Raw genomic sequence first — 17,395 nt, forward strand, 5'->3', positions numbered from 1 at the left:
ATATATATATATATATATATATATATATATATACACACACACACACATGTATATGTGTATACATATATATATACAGGCAGCAGGCATCAACAGACGCACTGTTCCAGACTCTCTTCTGGACGATGTACTAACGCCATACAGTTTATTTTCTTTACTCCAGCCCTAGTGTTGTGTCATCATTTCTGCTTGCTCAAAGTATTTTTTACTACTTTACTAAACTATTGAGCCCGTCCTCCCACAAAATAAAACCCCCATAGGTCGTTTGTAGAAGCAGATTGTTATGAACCAAATTTATGTTGATTGTTTGGCAGTGACCCCTAGAGGCCGTAGAAACTGTGACGGGAATAAAGGAGGAAGTCCGGTGGTGTAGCATAATGCGGGATTTATACCTCTACGTCAAATCGATGCCATACTGTACCTACTGCTGCACTAATCTCTCAAGGCAGATTCTGCAATTTACATTGTAGAATTGTAGTATTAAATTGTATTGAATTGTAGTATTAAATTGTATTGAATTGTAGTATTAAATTGTATTGAATTGTAGTATTAAATTGTATTGAATTGTAGTATTAAAGGAAGAAAAAAAAAATCCTTTTTTTAATTTTTTTTTTTTTTTATATTTATTTCCAGATTGCTACTGCGTAGGCTCTGCATTGATGTAGCCATGTCAAGTTCAGCCTGTTACATGCATTGTTGTCTTTCAAAATACAGTTTGCATACAGTCAGTTTGGAAGCAAGAAAATATTAAAATTTTTACAAAATACAAAATTAAGTGTATTTTGTGAAATTAAAACAAGTAAATAAGTAATAAAAATAAGGTAATTACATATTTGTAAAAATTAAAAACATAAAGTAATTATACAGAATTTTCAGGGCATTTTTTTTTTAACCGTTATTTTAAAGAAAACATTCAGTTTGGAAGGCGAAAACATTAAAATGTTACAAAATACAAAATTAAGGTGTATTTTGTAAAAATTAAAATAAGTAAGTAATAATAAGTAATAAATAGCAAGTAAATAAAATAAGAAAATAAATAAATTAATTAATTAATCACATGAAATTAAAGTGGTTGTAATTTGTGTTGTTAAACCAACAATTTAAACAAAACATGCAGTTTAGAAGGCATGAGTGTTAAAGTTTTACAAAATACTAAAGTGTATTTTGTAAAAATTAGAATAAGTAAATAAATAATACATAATAAGTACGTTAAATAAGTAAAAATTAAACATGTAAATTAATTATAAAATTAAAGTGGTTGCATTTTGTTTATTCTACAGCTGAAATGTTTTTTTTTTTTTTTTTAAATGACCAAGATGACATCATCATCATCATCATCACGGCCAGAAACTGTAGAAACAGAAATCATTGCTGGATTTTCGAATATCTGACGGTCCTCGAACACATCATGTGAGACAATAGTGATAATTCATCAAAATGATTTCATCCTATAAATCATGTAAAATTTGTATAAAAATAAATAAACTGCTGACATGAACTGACCACCATTAATGACAAGACAAGAAAGAAAAGGCTTTTTTAACTCCAGGATTTCATCCTCAACTTTTAGTTTTAAAAATCTATTAACTCATTTATGGTGGAGGGAGGCTCAAGGATCTTCCTCCAGTCACTCAGGGAGGCTCAAGGATCTTCCTCCAGTCACTCAGGGAGGCTCAAGGACCTGAGCCAGCCCTCATCATCCGATAAATAAAGAACAGTCCCTCATAAATCTGTTCTCAGTGGTTACAAAGCTCAAACAATGGTGGAAAGTATCCAAGTACATTTACTCAAGTATCTTTCACTTTTATGTAACTGTATACTTGAACTCCACTTGTACTTTACTGCATTAATCTGAGTTGAACTACTTTACAGATGAAGTTTGTACAAACAAAACATGACTCATAAAATAGACACTGACCTACAGACTCACCTGTCTGTCACTACGTGTTTTTATTTTATGGTCCTTTATCTGGTGGTTCATGTTTTTACTGACTGTATGTTTTTATGGCTAATTTTACTTCTGTGAGACGCTGAGATGAGTTCAGACAAATCCACCTCCACACACAGAGAGTGGGTCGTAGGTGATGATGAGGAGGGATCACTGCTGTGTGAGACCGTCCATCCTGCAGAGTAAACTTCATTCTGAATCCATATGTAGAACATTTCTGTTCTGTGTGTGGTGTACTTGTGTTGATGTTGTGTGTCTAACAGGGATTCACACTCCATCAGTCAGTTAATCACACACTTGTTTTTTTTATTAGAAATAGCATTAGCTGTACACTGCACTGTGCACTGTGCACCATAAACATTAGAAAGCACCCCCCCCCTCCCGTCTCAGGGTCGAGGGATAAAATAGCAAAGCAGAGCTCCAGTTATCAAAATCCTATGTACACATAAAAGCTCACTTCTTCTTTTGTGGAAAAAAAAAAAAGTAAAGATGGAGGAAGACTCGTGATTTCTGTCGATGATAAAGTCCAAACGAGATGTTCTGAAGCTAAATCATTGTCCATAATTAATGCATCAATCATCCAGACCTGGGGACTCTCCCTGTTGTATTCGTGATGCTATTCTGATGGCTTCCTCCAACGACGGCTGGTCGCTGAGCTGCAGACAGAAGGAACACAGTCAGGTTAATACAAACGCTGACTGACAGACTGAGAACCAATCAGTGCTCCCGATTCACTCTGACACCTGGAGAGACTTCAGGTCGTCATGCTGCATTCAGGCGCCTTTCACAAACATTTAAACCTTTGAAACTGCTCAGTGAGTTGGTTTGTTATGAAAAGGTGCCAAAAAGGTGATGAGCTCTGGCTAAACTGTTAAATGATTTTAAGGGAGAATAATTAAACACACATCAGAAAAGAACAAGGAAAGAAGAAGCAGCAGTTTAAACACAGTCTTCTTCTAAATATAAAGGTTTTATATTTTTACTCTGCAGAGTCTTAAAAGATAAAACATTTCCTCTAAAAGAAATAACGGTGATGGTTTCAGGACACCGCTCACTTTATAGATATATAAATATATTTATCTAGACCCTGACACACGTATTTGTGAAAATGTGTTTATTAATATGACAGGAGTGTTTTTTTGACCTAACTAGAAGTGTGTTTTAGTTTCTGTTCATGATTTCAGATTTCTTCTGTCTGCCTCTGACTTAAAGCCACAGTGTGTAGGAACTCCTCCCATCTAGCGTTGAAATCATATACTGCATTCAAACAGATAGCGCACTCTAGCGCCTCACTGTTTCAAACGTGTATTGCAACTACGGTAGCTGCTGTGTGATTCCCTTTTGTGCTTTCTTGGCGACGAGGATTCCGTCTCCCGTGATCCTGCATTATGCTTAAAGAGTGGGACTGTGTTATGCTGCAGTAGTGCCGGGGTTGTAGTGAAGCGCCTCTTGATCCTCTCCTTCGACTTCTCAGTCACGCAGCGCTGGCCTGGCTCTCAACGAAAACGCAGAAGGCGGGGCTTTTCCCTGGTAGTGCTGTATGTCCCTCGCTGGCGGAGGTATTCTCAAGATGGCGAAATGTTATGGGGTACTCCCTTCCGACTGAAACTAATACATGATACTAACACGAGTCACTGCTGTCACATCACATCAAGCTCCTGTCAGTGAGTGAAGTTTTCAGCTAAAACTAAACTGATGAACAGACGTGCAGTGAACTCTGTCGGATCAAAACAAAACCTTTAACTGAAATCTCTAAATTCAACTGTTGTCTGTCGGTGAACTTGTTTTCCAATAATTCATTTCGCAGCAGGTGTATCCACTCTTCTTCTTCTTCTTCTTCTTCTTCTTCTTCTTCTTCTTCTTCTTCTTCTTCTTCTTCTTCTGTGAAGTGAACAAATCAAACTCTCAGACTGAGACTCCTCCCCCCTGTGGCGTGTGTCTACTGACCTGCACAGCGATGTGAGTGCCGTTGGAGGTGGCCAGTAACGTGACAGGATGAATGCTGTCCTGCTCCTGGCTGTAGCCGGCCTCCTCCACGGTTTGGAACGTGGCCATGTCGGGCGCCATGATGGCCACCTGAGGGAGACAGAGACACGGTGCACCAGTCAATCAACAGCTTTGGTCTCAAATCAGTCGGTGTGACACCACCTGGTGGCGTCATGGAGGTGCAGCAGAGAGTCGGCTGTGGACCTCAGTGAGGTGAAAGATGAGCAAACTGAAACAGGCTGTTGTTGAGTGGCTGTTTGTCTCCTTGGTAACATGTTGAGTCAAAGGTTGATGACATCACTGTGACACATTAAACTGTCTGACAACAGTCGACTCAGCAGCTGTGCATTAACCCTTCACGTGACGAAGCTCGACGGCCCTCTGTATGAAAAAGCATGGAGCCATCACACAAACCTCAGTCAGTGTTTACCTGTTCATCTGAGCCGTCTGTTGTTACCATGGTAACCGAGTGAGCACCTTGCGTTGCCAGTTCGTGGGCGGGGATGGTTATGGTTGTTCCTTCTTGGGTTACCATGGTGATAGTGCCACCCATAGCTTGTAAGTCTGCTTCAGAGATACTGACCTGATGTGAGACACAACACAGAGAGGAGAGTTTAATCTGCTGCTGAACAACACGACCAGGTTCTGTTTGAACACCTTCTCCTCTACATATCTTCATCATCAGCTTCATCTTCATCATCATCATCATCATCCTGCCTCCAGTCCTTTACTGTTTCAACACCAGGATACATGTCAGACACTAACTATCCAACACAGTGAGAGGAGGGCTGCAGTCTGGAGTCAGCTTAGTGTGCTCATGATGAGACGTCAGTGTTGTGTCACATACTGACACTGTGACCACTGAGGACGACTGTAGGCGCTTTAGAAGGATATTTACACAGGATGTCACTGCGTTCTGTTACCTGCTGCTGTGTTCCGTCCTCCTGCGTTACCAAGGCAACGTGCTGCTGACCAATCATGTCTGAGCTCTCCACAGGAACCTGCTCTGAGCCCGAGTCTTCTGCCTCGACCACCGCTGCCGTGTAGCTGACGTTTGGGTCGTCGATGGCATCTGAACGGAGACAGAAAGATTTTGTTTGTCACTGTTTGAGATGATGTCATTTATATTTTATTTTGTATTTCCTGTATGTTATCACATTTTTGGCAAGGCTACTCATTTTAGACCTTCTCATTTTAACTTTACTCATTTATATTCTAGTGTTTCTTTATGGCTTCCTGTTTGTAATCAGCCACAGACACAGACGGTGGAATTTAACATTTCTTTTTTCATTGTTAGAAATAAATAAATTCAAACTGGAAAAAGTTTTAATTTCCCACTCAAAGTAGCTTCAGTTTTATCTGACAATCAGTCCAAAATCCAAAGATACTCAGTATGAAATCATTTATGAATCATTTATGACAAACTTAGGCATCAGTCACACAGGAGAAGCTGGATCAGGTTGGTATTTGTCTGTTGCTGATTAATTTTCTATCAATTCTAACATTTATTTTCACAACGGATTAATCTGACAGTTATGATCTTGTTGAATCATTTGTTCTATAAAATGTAGGAAAACAATGTAAACTGCCTGTTATTATTCCCCACAGCACAAAGTAAAGTATTCAGATGACTTGTTTCACTCTATCAACGGTGTGAACCTTAAATATCATTAGTTTATTTTCATTTACGACAAAAAAGGAAATAAATTCTTCCACAAAGTTGCAACCGGAAAATGTTTTTTTGAAACAAAAACTAAAACTGTTGCCGTTTCTATTCTGTCCATAAACTGTTCTCTGCATTCAGTTTGATCTAACTTTATTGATCTCACAGACCTCTAACAGAGACAGATTTTATCTCTGTATCATTATGTCTCCATCGACCTGTTGGGGGTTCGAAGTAGGCCTCCTGCTCCTCCTCGATGGGCTCTGTGTCGTTGTGCGCTGTGCGTTTGTGCATGGCAAGCGTTGAGATCTGCTTGTAGGTTTTCCCACAGTGGTTGCAGTTGTAAGGTTTGCAGGGCGTATGAACCACATGGTGTTTGTAAAGGCTGGAGTACTCTGTGAAGCGCTTTTCACAGCCAGGCACTGTGCACACGTACGGTTTCTCTCCTGGAGGAGAAACAGCAGCAGGTTTGAATTTCATTTTAAATGTTAGAGGTCACGAAGAGTATTTATACAACAACTGCAGAATGACACCAAACTACAGGCTGAGGACTCGTTAGTTTGTATGAACAGGGAGTGTAAAGGAAAAGGACTCACCAGTGTGTATCCTCATATGGTTCTTATAGTTGGTGGCGCTGGCGAAGGACCGTCCACAGCTTGGCTCAGAGCAGTAGTACGGCCGCTCCCCGGTGTGTGTTCGGATGTGAACTTTGCGGATGTTGGAGGTGGTAAACGACCTGCCGCAGCCTTCAACTGGGCATTTAAAGGGCTTCTCTCCTGCAGACAAGACGTGGGATGTCATAGGTTAAAGGAACAGTTCAATCCAAAACCAAAAATACCTTTCCTCTTACCTGTAGTGCTGTTTATCAGTCCAGATACTTTTGGTGTGAGTTGCTGAACTTTTTTGGCACTTTGAGCACCACAAACTTGGTTTGACCTCGTTCCATTACATCAGAGAGAAGAGACATCTCTACAGCCAATATTTCCAACACTCTGCAGCTCACACTGAAACTATCTGACTGATGAACAGAACCACAGGTTAGAGGAGAAATATGTATTTTTGTTTTTTTGGGCTGAACTGTCCCTTTAAGAGTTAATCATCATTCCAGTTTACATCTCCATATTTCCTTATTGTTTGGGTCTGTTGATATTTTCTTCTCATCGCACTGAGATTAAAACTGCAGTTATTCAAAAACAAACAGCAGCTCAGAGTTTTATTTCTCATGATGAACATGTGGCTGAAAACTCCTCCAGCACTTTGGTGGCTTTGTGGGGAAACTCAGCTCCTCACACTCATCTAATAAAACCTGGAGACAAATTCTGCCCTGCAGTCTGTGTTGTTTCAGAAACCTGCGGTTAGTGACTCTGACCTCGTAGTTTCATCATTCATCATTTCATCATTTCAGCTGTACTCATTTCTGTATTTAAAAAAATAAACAGCCTCAAGGTCAGACAGCAGTTTTCACTTCAGCTCTCTGCACCAGCAAACAGCAGATAAACCCTGAGCCAGACATATAACAGACATCTACACACCTCCTCAGATGGATAGAAGAACAAAGTCAAACTGGTCCTTGGTCTTGTTGTGTACCTGTGTGAGTCCTCGTGTGCTTCTGAAGGTCTCCGGAGGTTTTGAAGGACTTGCAGCAGTTCAGCTCTTGACATCTGTACGGCTTCTCCCCCGTGTGTGTTCGTGAGTGACTCTTCAGTCCGTACCCTAAAGATCAGAATCAAATCATTTACATTCAGTTAAACACCTTCAGTTCAGTGTAACCATCTGTTGTAGCACCTGGGCTCAATTTTGTTTGTCAAAAACATCACTGTTGTAATTACAGTGTTTTCATTGAGGTGTTCAGTCAATAAAGTAATCTGCCAAAATGTCCTGATGTCAGCTGGATCTCTTTCTACTCTGAGTTGTGTAATCTGGCCAAACTGGCATGACCATGACAGTTAATTCTTCTTAAAACACATATGAAATGTCTTTATAGTTAACGAGACAGCTCAGTGACACAGAATTTGAAGAGGTAGTTTGGACTTTTTGCAGTGGGGTCATATGAGGTATGATTTCTGACGGGTAACCAAAGCTGTTATAACGCTCTCTTCAGCCAGACTCCACAGATAAAAACAGTGATTTAACATCAGTGAACTCAGGAGCTGCTGCTGCCTCCATCACTTAGTTTGTTTGTGTTGTTGTGTGATTTTGGAGAATCTAAACTAAACCCTTTAAAATACCAAAGTCACAGACTAACTAACTGATGGAGGCAGCTGTAGACCAGCAGCTCCTGAGTGCTGTGACGAGAGCACAGATGGGGAACTGAAGCCGTGAAGGACTTCCCTGTCAGAACGCACTGACTGACTTTAAGGTGAAACACTGAAAATATTATAAATATAACACACACTTAAACTGATATGGATTTTTTTTAGGTGGCTAAAATACATATTGTTGCTGCACACGTCCTCAGCAGGACGTCACTGAGCTTCTGTGACATCACTCCAGCCTGCTTTTGCAAACTGGGTGTGCACCAGCTGAAACCTGCTGTCTGTGACACACTGACTCTGGATAAGTACGTCATCCATCCCCACTTCAAAGCACTAAAACTGTCCCTTTAAGTCTCCACAGCTACCTGTTGCAAACTTTTTCACACAGCCGGGATAGTCACAGACGTACGGTTTGTCTCCAGTGTGGGAGCGTTCGTGTACCTGCAGGACACACAAACCACAGTGTGAAGCAGAGAGGCTGAAAAACAAACTAACAACATCACAGGACGACGATGTGAAGGATCACTGTCTTTAAACAATCACACACACACACACACACACACACACACACACACTTACCTTCAGATGGTGGGCAGTGGTGTAGAGTTTTCCACAGCCTTCATATTCACAGCGGAAAGACTTCTCTCCTACGTTTGAGCCTCTGCCCGGCCTGTTGTCTTGACCCTGTAACACAATCTGAGACCAACAGGAAACAGACTTCACTGTTAAACCTGAACGGAGGAGTAAAAAACATCATGGAGAAGATACTATAGAAAAGATCCTCTCACCCGCATGTGGACGCCGTTGTCTGCTTCCACTCTGCCGAAGGACCCCAGAGGGTTTTCTATATTCTCCACCTGACGGGAGACAACACACCTCATGTTGAAGCCGATACTATCAGAGGAATAAACATTCACACCCAGGAGAGATGTCAGGAGAGAGGACACACACAGGTCTGTAGCAGTATGCCAGAAATACCAGGATGTTCTACTTCATCAGGTCAGATTTTGCAGTGTGTGAGCCAACGTGCTTTTCTGGCAACTCTCTAAATATTAAAAACTGAACACGAGTAAATCGAGACTTTACCCTGAGAAATAAGTAAAAACAGAGTTTCCAGCTTTGACCGTGATTCTGTGTCACACCTGAAGTTTTCCACACTGCAGTATTTTACCTTGGTGGTGTACTGTTCCAGCACGCTGATGGTCTCGGGGTCGATGGCTGTGGCCTCGGCCTGCAGGTCTGCGATGGTGCCGTCGGCCTGGATGGCCAGGATGGTGTTGGACTGGGGCATGTGCACCGTGTGCTGGATGTAGGCAGTGCTGCCGTCCTCCAGCTGCACCTCCTGCAGGCCACTCTGGTCGTACGTATCTGCACACAAACACAATTTCACGTAGAGACAGAAACTGGGCTCAGGTGCAGTGTGAACATGACGATGGCTGTTTGTCCAGGAAGGACGGACAGATTCCGACATGAGAGCGCTCTCAAACTTACCCTGAACTGACTGAGCTATAGAGGAGTTATTAACATCTTAAACATTTCTGGGTCTGTTTGTTAGTTCGAGCAGACAATCGTTGAGCATCTTTATTGGTTGAGTTCAACGTTGGATTCTGGCGTTAGTCTGAGACCAAACAGATCTGAGCTGAACACAGGTGTGTGTTGTGTTCAAAGTAAAGTGTGAGATATGTTCAGAAACTCATCCCAAAGTCCACAAATACTCCTTTTCAACAGTCTTGGCCTGGTTTGGTTTGGTTTGGTTTGGTTTGGTTTGGTTTGGGCCGACAGCCCAGCCCAGCAGGGATCTGTGTCTCCGTAACAACAGGTCTACCTGTTGAAGGTGTCTCTTTAACTGATGACGTTTAAAAGCAGGTTACACTCCGTCACAAACGAGTTGCAGAATGACCTCAACATAACCAACTGAAGACATACACATTAGTTTCAGTATCTGATAACTGGTTTGACTGAATTTGATTTTTTTATAGGCGACACTCTGACACTGTGTGAGATACCTGAAAAAAGAGATGACAGGAGCTTAAAAGTCTCTGAGAAGATCAGGCTCGTAGGTGTTAACGTGTTTTACCTTTGGGAGTGTGAATGAAGGCTGTTGTTCCATCTTCTAGCTGAACTGCTTGTCCGTCTTCAAGCTGTAAACTGTCTCCTCCTACGACAACAACAACAACAACAACAACAGTGACCTCTGTTTATCTGGAGTCTGCTGATATCTTTACAGCGTGTACACAGGAGTGAGACGAGATTATGTCATCCAGATGAAACACACATGACTGACTGCCTTCAGATCTTTGGTTTTACCTCCTTTGGGCATGGACACATGTTGGACGTAGGCAGCAGAGCCGTCCTCCAGCTGGATCACCTGACCGTCCATGATCTGTCCGTCTGAGAATGAAGCTTTGGAGTCGTGTTGGATGTACGCGGTGGATCCATCTGCAAGAGTAACGGCCTGCAGGCTCACTGTGTCCATGCTCTCCATCTGATCTCCATCTAGAAACATTATTCAACAGAGACAATACTTCAACTGTCAGATTCAGGAGAACGGAAACTTTAATCTGAGGCTGTTCACCTGAAGATATACTCGTGTACAATCAGCTGAGTGATCATCTGAAAACTATGAAATAAAAAAAACTGTCCAGTTGTATCAGCCTGCGTTCTGGTCCTGTGTTTCAACGATGATGAGTTTGATGAAGGACGCTCACCTGCCACAGTCACGGCCTCTGTCAGACAGAGAGTGACCGGCTGCCCGTCTGCATCGTGAAACTCTGCCATTCCCTGCGAGTCCCGGTTGATCTGGGCCAAGAGCATGCTTCAGCTGCTGCAGGGGACACACGGAGGACACACAGGACTTATACTGGTGTCCACTGGTCAGGACAACACACGGAGGACACACAGGACTTACACTGGTGTCCACTGGTCAGGACAACACACAGAGGACACAGACACACACGCGCCATCAGAATTGGCCAACATGCTTTTTTCTTAATGTACACAATGAATGAATATGACTATTTTTATTAATTACTATTAATTAATATTATGTCGGTAATCAGTCAAATAAATTGTTATATATTGGCTCATCACATATCAGCATATCATATATTTACGGTGTTTATCTGACAAGTCATGAACATATTGTCACAATAATTTAGGTGAACTAGAACTATTCACATTCATGAAAAGTTCAACGACAAAAATCTGACAATATGAAGTAACTTTTCACACACACTCACAGATAAACATCTACAGACTCAAACTGTTGAATCTTCACTAATAAGCTGTTTAAATGTTGCATATACTTTTCTTTTTATGCTTCATGCTGCTGCAACTTTTAAAAGGTTGCATCTTACTTGATTTTCTGATTTATAGTTTATAATTCTGTGATTTTTTAAAGTCTCTTTTATGTTCATTATGTCTGTTTTCACGTGAAGCACTCAGTGCTTATACTGCCGTCATTGCAAAGCACTTTGTGCTGCATTTCTTGTATGAAAGGGGCTGTATACATGTTGGTGGACTAACCAATAAAATGTTCCCTAATTTTTACATGTTGTGTGTTTAATTATTGTTTGATAGCTGATGTAACATCTGGCTGAGAGACAGTTTAAAATGACACTAACACTGATACATTTACAGTGATGTTGATTAATGAGTGATGCTCCTGAAAATAAATAAATAAACATACACATTACACCTCAGAGTTTTGGGGCCCTGGAGCTCTACTGACTCCAAAGCAGGTCCTTGTTTACCTCTTCATATGACACTTATAAGCTGTGAAGCTTCATCAAGAGTGTTCAGCTCGTGACAAAGCTCCAGGAGGACCAAACGTTAATGAAGCTGAGCAGTCTGAGGGATTTTCTGTTCAGAGACTCAGGTGATATTTTCCAACACACCTGCACCTGAGACAGGTGGACGTGCAAATATCTTTCTTCAAACAAATATTGTAGATAAGCAAATGTAGACAGTAAGATAAGATAAGATAAGATAAGATAAGATAAGATACACCTTTATTGATCTCACAGTTGAGAAATTCCAGTACATTCCAGATAACTGCCAACTTGTGAATCTAGGTAATATTAATAACAGGTGCAGTGCCTCGTACAACCCCACCTTTAAAATCAAAACTATCCCTTTATTCTGTAGATTAACTCAACCTGTCAGAGAAATGTGGAGGAGTAGAAATCACTGTATTAAACTATGAGATGCAGTGAAATAATATAAGTGTTAAGTGGCATGATTATAGAAAATACTCAGGTAACACACAGGTACCTTAACTGTGTACTTAGTTACAGTACCAGAGTAAAAGTACTCAGTTACATTCCACCTGTTTATTTCTTCTGTCAGCTGCTGTTCTTTGGCGCTTGTTATTTTGAATGTAGCATCTGGAGGCTAGCTAACGTTAGCTGCGCTGTTAGCACAACAATGACTCGCCACATTAGTCCCTGTGTAATGAAACGTTGTGTCTCAGTGTGATGAGGCGGCTCTGCTGCTGTGAAGGCTAACGGTGCTGTTAGCTCTCTGACAGCAGCTTTCAAACCGGGTGTCATAGCGGACTGAAGGCTAGTTAGCCTCCATGCTAACAGCACTGCTAACTACGCAGACCGGAGCTGTCACGTCTTTTTTACCGGTTTATTATCAAACTGTATTTCAGCAGGTTGTCTCGTTGGTGATGAAACGGTGATAATAAGTTAATGAATGAAGTGTGAGCTCAGTGTGTGACAGCTGCAGGGTTAGCTAACTGTCTCCATGAAGCTCCAACAGAGCTGCTAAAAGAAGCGCCGCAGTTCGGACACAACAACGAGCTAATTAATGATAACATATCGTTCTGACTCGGTGGATGTCTCATTTATTTCATCTTTCACCGTGTTTCCGTCCCTGTTCTGGGTCCGAGCCGCAGCCTGTCGCTCCCTCGCTCCGGGAGGACATGGCTGTGGGAATAATGCATACTGGGTAAAAACCAATTTATATACTAACCTCTGAAAATTTCCAACAATTCCTCCTGTTCGACCACCATGCACCAGTGCAGGAAACGCTCCGCACACCAGGAACATGTATGACCCAATAACCCTCCGCCCGCCTACTCCGGATTCAGACACGCTGATTGGTTGAAGGGATCCCAGCTCCCGCTCTGATTGGTCAGTCCACACTGCGTGTTTGCTGTTATTCAGACTCCCGGGCCCCTAGCAGACGCCATTCCGCGTCGGTTTTCGTATTGTGTCGGGCTTTCGGCTGAAAATGCGCCGCGGCGTTAAAAGAAATAAATATTTAAGGTTCAGAGTCAAACGACAGTAAATCGAGAGTGTGTGTGAGACGCGTCAGAGTGACTCAGGACGTGTTAGAGCTGTTCTTCAGCTACATAAACAGATTTGTGTGCGGAGGTTTTTCAGCCTCCATGTTGAAAACAAGGTGCTGTGGGTAAAAACAGAGGGAGTGTGGGCAATGCAGTGAAGCCATCACACGACAAACTACACACAGCATCTACACACAGAATAATCACACATAAATAAACTACACACAGAATAATCACACACATGGACAAACTACACAAAATATACACACATGAATAAATAGGAGTGCGGGCAATGCAGTGAAGCCATCACACTACAATATACACTCAGCATCTACAAATGAACAAACGACACACAATCTACACAAGAACAAATGGGGACTATAGGCAATGCAGTGAAGCTCACACACAAAATCTACCCACCTCATCAGCCACCTCATCAGCCACCTCATCAGCCACCACCACACCACTGATCTTCATCCAAATCTAGACTTGAACTTATAGATCCAAAACTTCAACATACATCCTTTATAAAATATATTCAGAAACAGGAGGGAATAAACTAAACTGATAATGACATAAACTTTAATTGTTTAAGTGTTAAATTTGCATGTGGATGCTGGAATCTGAAATGAATCTAAAAGCGTTGCTGAAACTCAGAAATATGAAACAAACTGCCTGAAAGATGTGAAAACTCAAATGACTGCAGAGCTGAAAAATCTAGAAGCTTCAATATAAAACAGTCAGAGCTGGAGGTGAAGTGAACAAAGCTTCAGAGCTGAGATACATTACAATCTGGAGCTTTGTGTTTTAAAGACATAAAAAGTAGAATAAAGTTGAATACAGCTATAAATCTCTAAGAAGCATAATGTTTGACATGTGAATGGTTTCACAGACTGAAAGTTAACAGATGCAGTTACATGATAACAGCGACCGGCTGTGAATCATCAGGACGGCTTTTCCCATCGGTGTCTGATGCTGGAAGTCGCCGACCAAGCACTGATTATTGACGACTTCGACATGAGGCCAAATAAACTGACCCCGTGGAGCTTTCTCATGGACCGCTGGGGGACCCCGGGCCCCTGGTTGAGAACCACAGTGTTAAGTCTCCCATCAGTTGTTGAAACTCATTATTGTATCATCGTGCCAATAACAATCCTTCAGTCAGGACGTGCATTAAAACATCAAGATCAATGAGTCATTTTGTGCTGGAACAATAATTCTGTAAATAAATAATATTGTGCTGTAAACTGAGCCGAGTGGAAACAAACCAATCACAGCCACATGTTACCTTCACTGCATATCTGTAGCTGTACCTGCTCATGATAAGAACATTAAGAGGAAATGAGTTTATACATTTAGATTTTTTTTCTGGGGATAATAAATCTATGTCTGTAATTATAATGACACTGTGTGATGGTGACTTGTTTCTCATCATTTCTCTGTCAAACATCTGTGTGTGTGTGTGTGTGTGTGTGTGTGTGTGTGTGTGTCATTAAACCTGTTTACAGTTATTTACAATAAACCAAATCATAGACTACACTAAAGTTATTTTTTACACTTACACAACATTATTTTTTTTCTAACGGAGTCACGATTCAATAAAGTGACGTAGTAGTCCCACCTTGAAGCTGACACGAGACCACGCACGAGACCCAAACACGGACCGGATGATGCTGTCAAAATAAAAGCTCTCATTCAACAGCCAACTTTATTTTTATAGTTTGAATTTATAATCCCACAGAAACAAGGATTATAACAGGTGTATGTGATACTTCTTAAACTTCTGCTGACAGGATTTGTATATTAATTAAACAGCGTAGAGACAATTAAATTAAAATTCTCATAAAGTCATTTATTTACATGTAAATGATCATCTTAACGTTTATTGTCTCAGTGCTGACTGCAGTGATCTGACTGATTTAAATGTTTCTCTTCTTTTTTTAAAAAAAAAATCGTATTTCACACAGAGCAGTGCACGACATTAGTTTCATTTTTATTTGCCATGTTGTTTTTTAAATCTGAGCTTTATTTTGAAGGTTTAGACCGGAAGTTGTACAGTCACCTGTGTGACTTGACTACCTGCACTGATCCTGACGGGGGCGTCTCCTCTTCTTCACTAACTCATCATCATCATCATCATCATCATCATCGGGGACTCCTCGGTACAGACTCGGCCGTGTCTCCAGGATCAGGTCTGACTCACCGACATGCTGACCGGGCTGCGGACCGAGCCCCGGGGGGAGAACCGGACGGAGCCCCGGGGGGAGCCGGTGGTCCTGGACCCTGCAGCTCTGAGGCAGCAGAGGAGACTCAAACAGGCGATCCAGTTCCTCCATAAAGACTCAGCTGACCTGCTTCCTCTGGACGGACTCAAGAAGCTCGGCACGTCCAAACAGGGGGTCAGGACACATGTGTTTATCTTCATCATCACCATCACCACCATCATCATCATCATCATCATCATCATCATTATTATTATTATCATTGCAGGCCTACTGTGTGTTCTGTTATACTACAGTTAAACAAACAGGGGGTCAGGATACATGTGTTTATCTTCATCATCACCATCATCATCATCATCATTATCATTATTATTATTATTATTACAGGCCTACTGTGCGTTCTGTTATACTACAGTTAAACAAACAGGGGGTCAGGATACATGTGTTTATCTTCATCATCACCATCATCATCATTATTTATATTATTATTTTATACCTCTAACTATTTCTTTTTTTTACTATTTCTATTTATCATAATGAAAAATAATAATAAAAAAACAATGTATTTTAAGATATCACTCAGTATGAACACGTGGTCACATTTTCTAACTGTATTTGTTGTGATGTCACAGCAGCCTCATCACATCCTGCAGAAGCGCCTGCTGGAGGCCAAACTGACCCGAGGACGGATGAACCTGTGCGGAGTCACACCGAACAGCGGAGCACTGCTCCTGACATGTTCCCAGTTTAATTCACATCAGGATGAGGAGGAAGAGGAGGAGGAAGATTTCATCTATGTGCCCTGCAAGGTGACTCAGTGAATAAGCACATAAAACAAATATTTCGATTACTTTTAAAATAGATGACATTGTTATGACTTCATCAGAACTGTAATCAGTCATTTATGTTTTATATCTGTACACGTCTTCAGTCAGAGCGCCAAGAAGTGATCAGAGTTTTAGCACAAACTGTGTTGCTGTGGTGTTTTTATAATTTTAATATTTGATGTGTGCAGTGTTTGGGACAGAAGGTGAAGCTGCTGATTGACACGGGCTGCAGACTGAACCTGATGTCGTCAGAGACTGTGCAGAGATTAGGGTGAGGCGTTTGTTATCCGTCTGTTTTATTAACATCAGGTCACTTTATGTGTTCAGAGAGTCATTTTGTGTTTGTCTCAAAGTTTGAAGGATCTGGTGGAGGAGAACAAAGAGGAAACAGATGGTTTCCCATTTCAGAGGAAACTTTGTATGGACGGACACATCAGGGAGCTCAGTCTGACTCTGGGCCAGCTCAGAATAACGAGCTCCTTCGCTGTAGTCGGTGAGGAAGAAGAATTAAAACCATTGAAAATAAGACAGTTTGATGCTGGTGATTTACAGACATTGATCATGTGTCTTTGCAGAAAGTAACAAACCTCTGATGTCTCTGGGAAACAAGACATTAAAGTCACTGAAGGTAAATCCTCCACTGCTCAGACTCATTCATTCATCATTCACCCAGTCACAGCAGGAACAGTTAAAGATCATTGTGAACTCAGATACGAGGATGAGAGTTAATAAACTAACAGACAAAATGACGTCACCGTTCTCACCACCAGACGAGTAAATAACTGAACAAGATGCTTCCAGAGGAAACGCTGTGTCATCTCCTACATGTTGACTACATGTCTTTTGTTTTGTTGTTGCAGAGTGTGATCGACACGGAGAGGCAGATGTTGGTGTTTGGGACGACGGTCAGAGAACAACTACAGTTTGTCAAAAAGACATTTAATGAGAGGTGAGATACTCCGATCTTTATCGGTCTATTAATGAGAGGTGAGATACTCTGATCTTTATCAGACTGTTAATGAGATTTGAGATACTCCGATCTTTATCGGTCTGTTAATGAGAGGTGAGATACTCTGATCTTTATCAGACCGTTAATGAGATTTGAGATACTCTGATCTTTATCGGTCTGTTTAATGAGAGGTGAGATACTCCGATCTTTATCCGTCTGTTAATGAGAGGTGAGATACTCTGATCTTTATCAGTC

At 41.4% G+C, this 17,395-nt stretch overlaps 2 protein-coding genes across 3 annotated transcripts in view; one reads left to right on the top strand and one right to left on the bottom strand.

Annotated features, from left to right (window-relative positions):
• Positions 1-2,226: 2,226 nt before the first annotated feature.
• znf143b (zinc finger protein 143b) lies at positions 2,227-12,954 on the bottom strand. Of its 2 annotated transcripts, none has more exons than XM_050073361.1 (15): positions 12,827-12,954; positions 10,558-10,673; positions 10,157-10,345; positions 9,927-10,007; positions 9,021-9,217; positions 8,638-8,706; positions 8,429-8,545; positions 8,215-8,290; positions 7,182-7,307; positions 6,191-6,370; positions 5,813-6,040; positions 4,855-5,003; positions 4,362-4,514; positions 3,893-4,021; positions 2,227-2,601 (listed from the first exon to the last, which is right to left on the bottom strand). In XM_050073361.1, the coding sequence occupies exons 2-15, from the start codon at positions 10,661-10,663 to the stop codon at positions 2,518-2,520; spliced, it is 1,884 nt and encodes a 627-aa protein (XP_049929318.1). In that variant the 5' UTR covers positions 10,664-10,673; positions 12,827-12,954; the 3' UTR covers positions 2,227-2,517. The 2 variants fall into 2 exon arrangements, with proteins under 2 accessions (XP_049929318.1, XP_049929317.1); XM_050073360.1 differs by having other exon boundaries at positions 5,765-6,040; positions 12,827-12,949.
• Positions 10,684-17,395, top strand: part of LOC126408012 (nuclear receptor-interacting protein 3-like) — a 10,953-nt gene continuing 4,241 nt past the window's right edge. Inside the window, exons 1-7 of the mRNA XM_050073362.1 lie at positions 10,684-12,802; positions 15,179-15,541; positions 15,997-16,173; positions 16,380-16,462; positions 16,545-16,684; positions 16,767-16,819; positions 17,052-17,140. Coding sequence (XP_049929319.1) covers positions 15,350-15,541; positions 15,997-16,173; positions 16,380-16,462; positions 16,545-16,684; positions 16,767-16,819; positions 17,052-17,140 — 734 coding nt within the window. The 5' untranslated portion in view covers positions 10,684-12,802; positions 15,179-15,349. The remainder of the gene's footprint in view (positions 12,803-15,178; positions 15,542-15,996; positions 16,174-16,379; positions 16,463-16,544; positions 16,685-16,766; positions 16,820-17,051; positions 17,141-17,395) is intronic.

The sequence above is a fragment of the Epinephelus moara genome, chromosome 20 (genome assembly GCF_006386435.1).
Source record: "Epinephelus moara isolate mb chromosome 20, YSFRI_EMoa_1.0, whole genome shotgun sequence".
NCBI lineage: Eukaryota > Metazoa > Chordata > Actinopteri > Perciformes > Serranidae > Epinephelus > Epinephelus moara.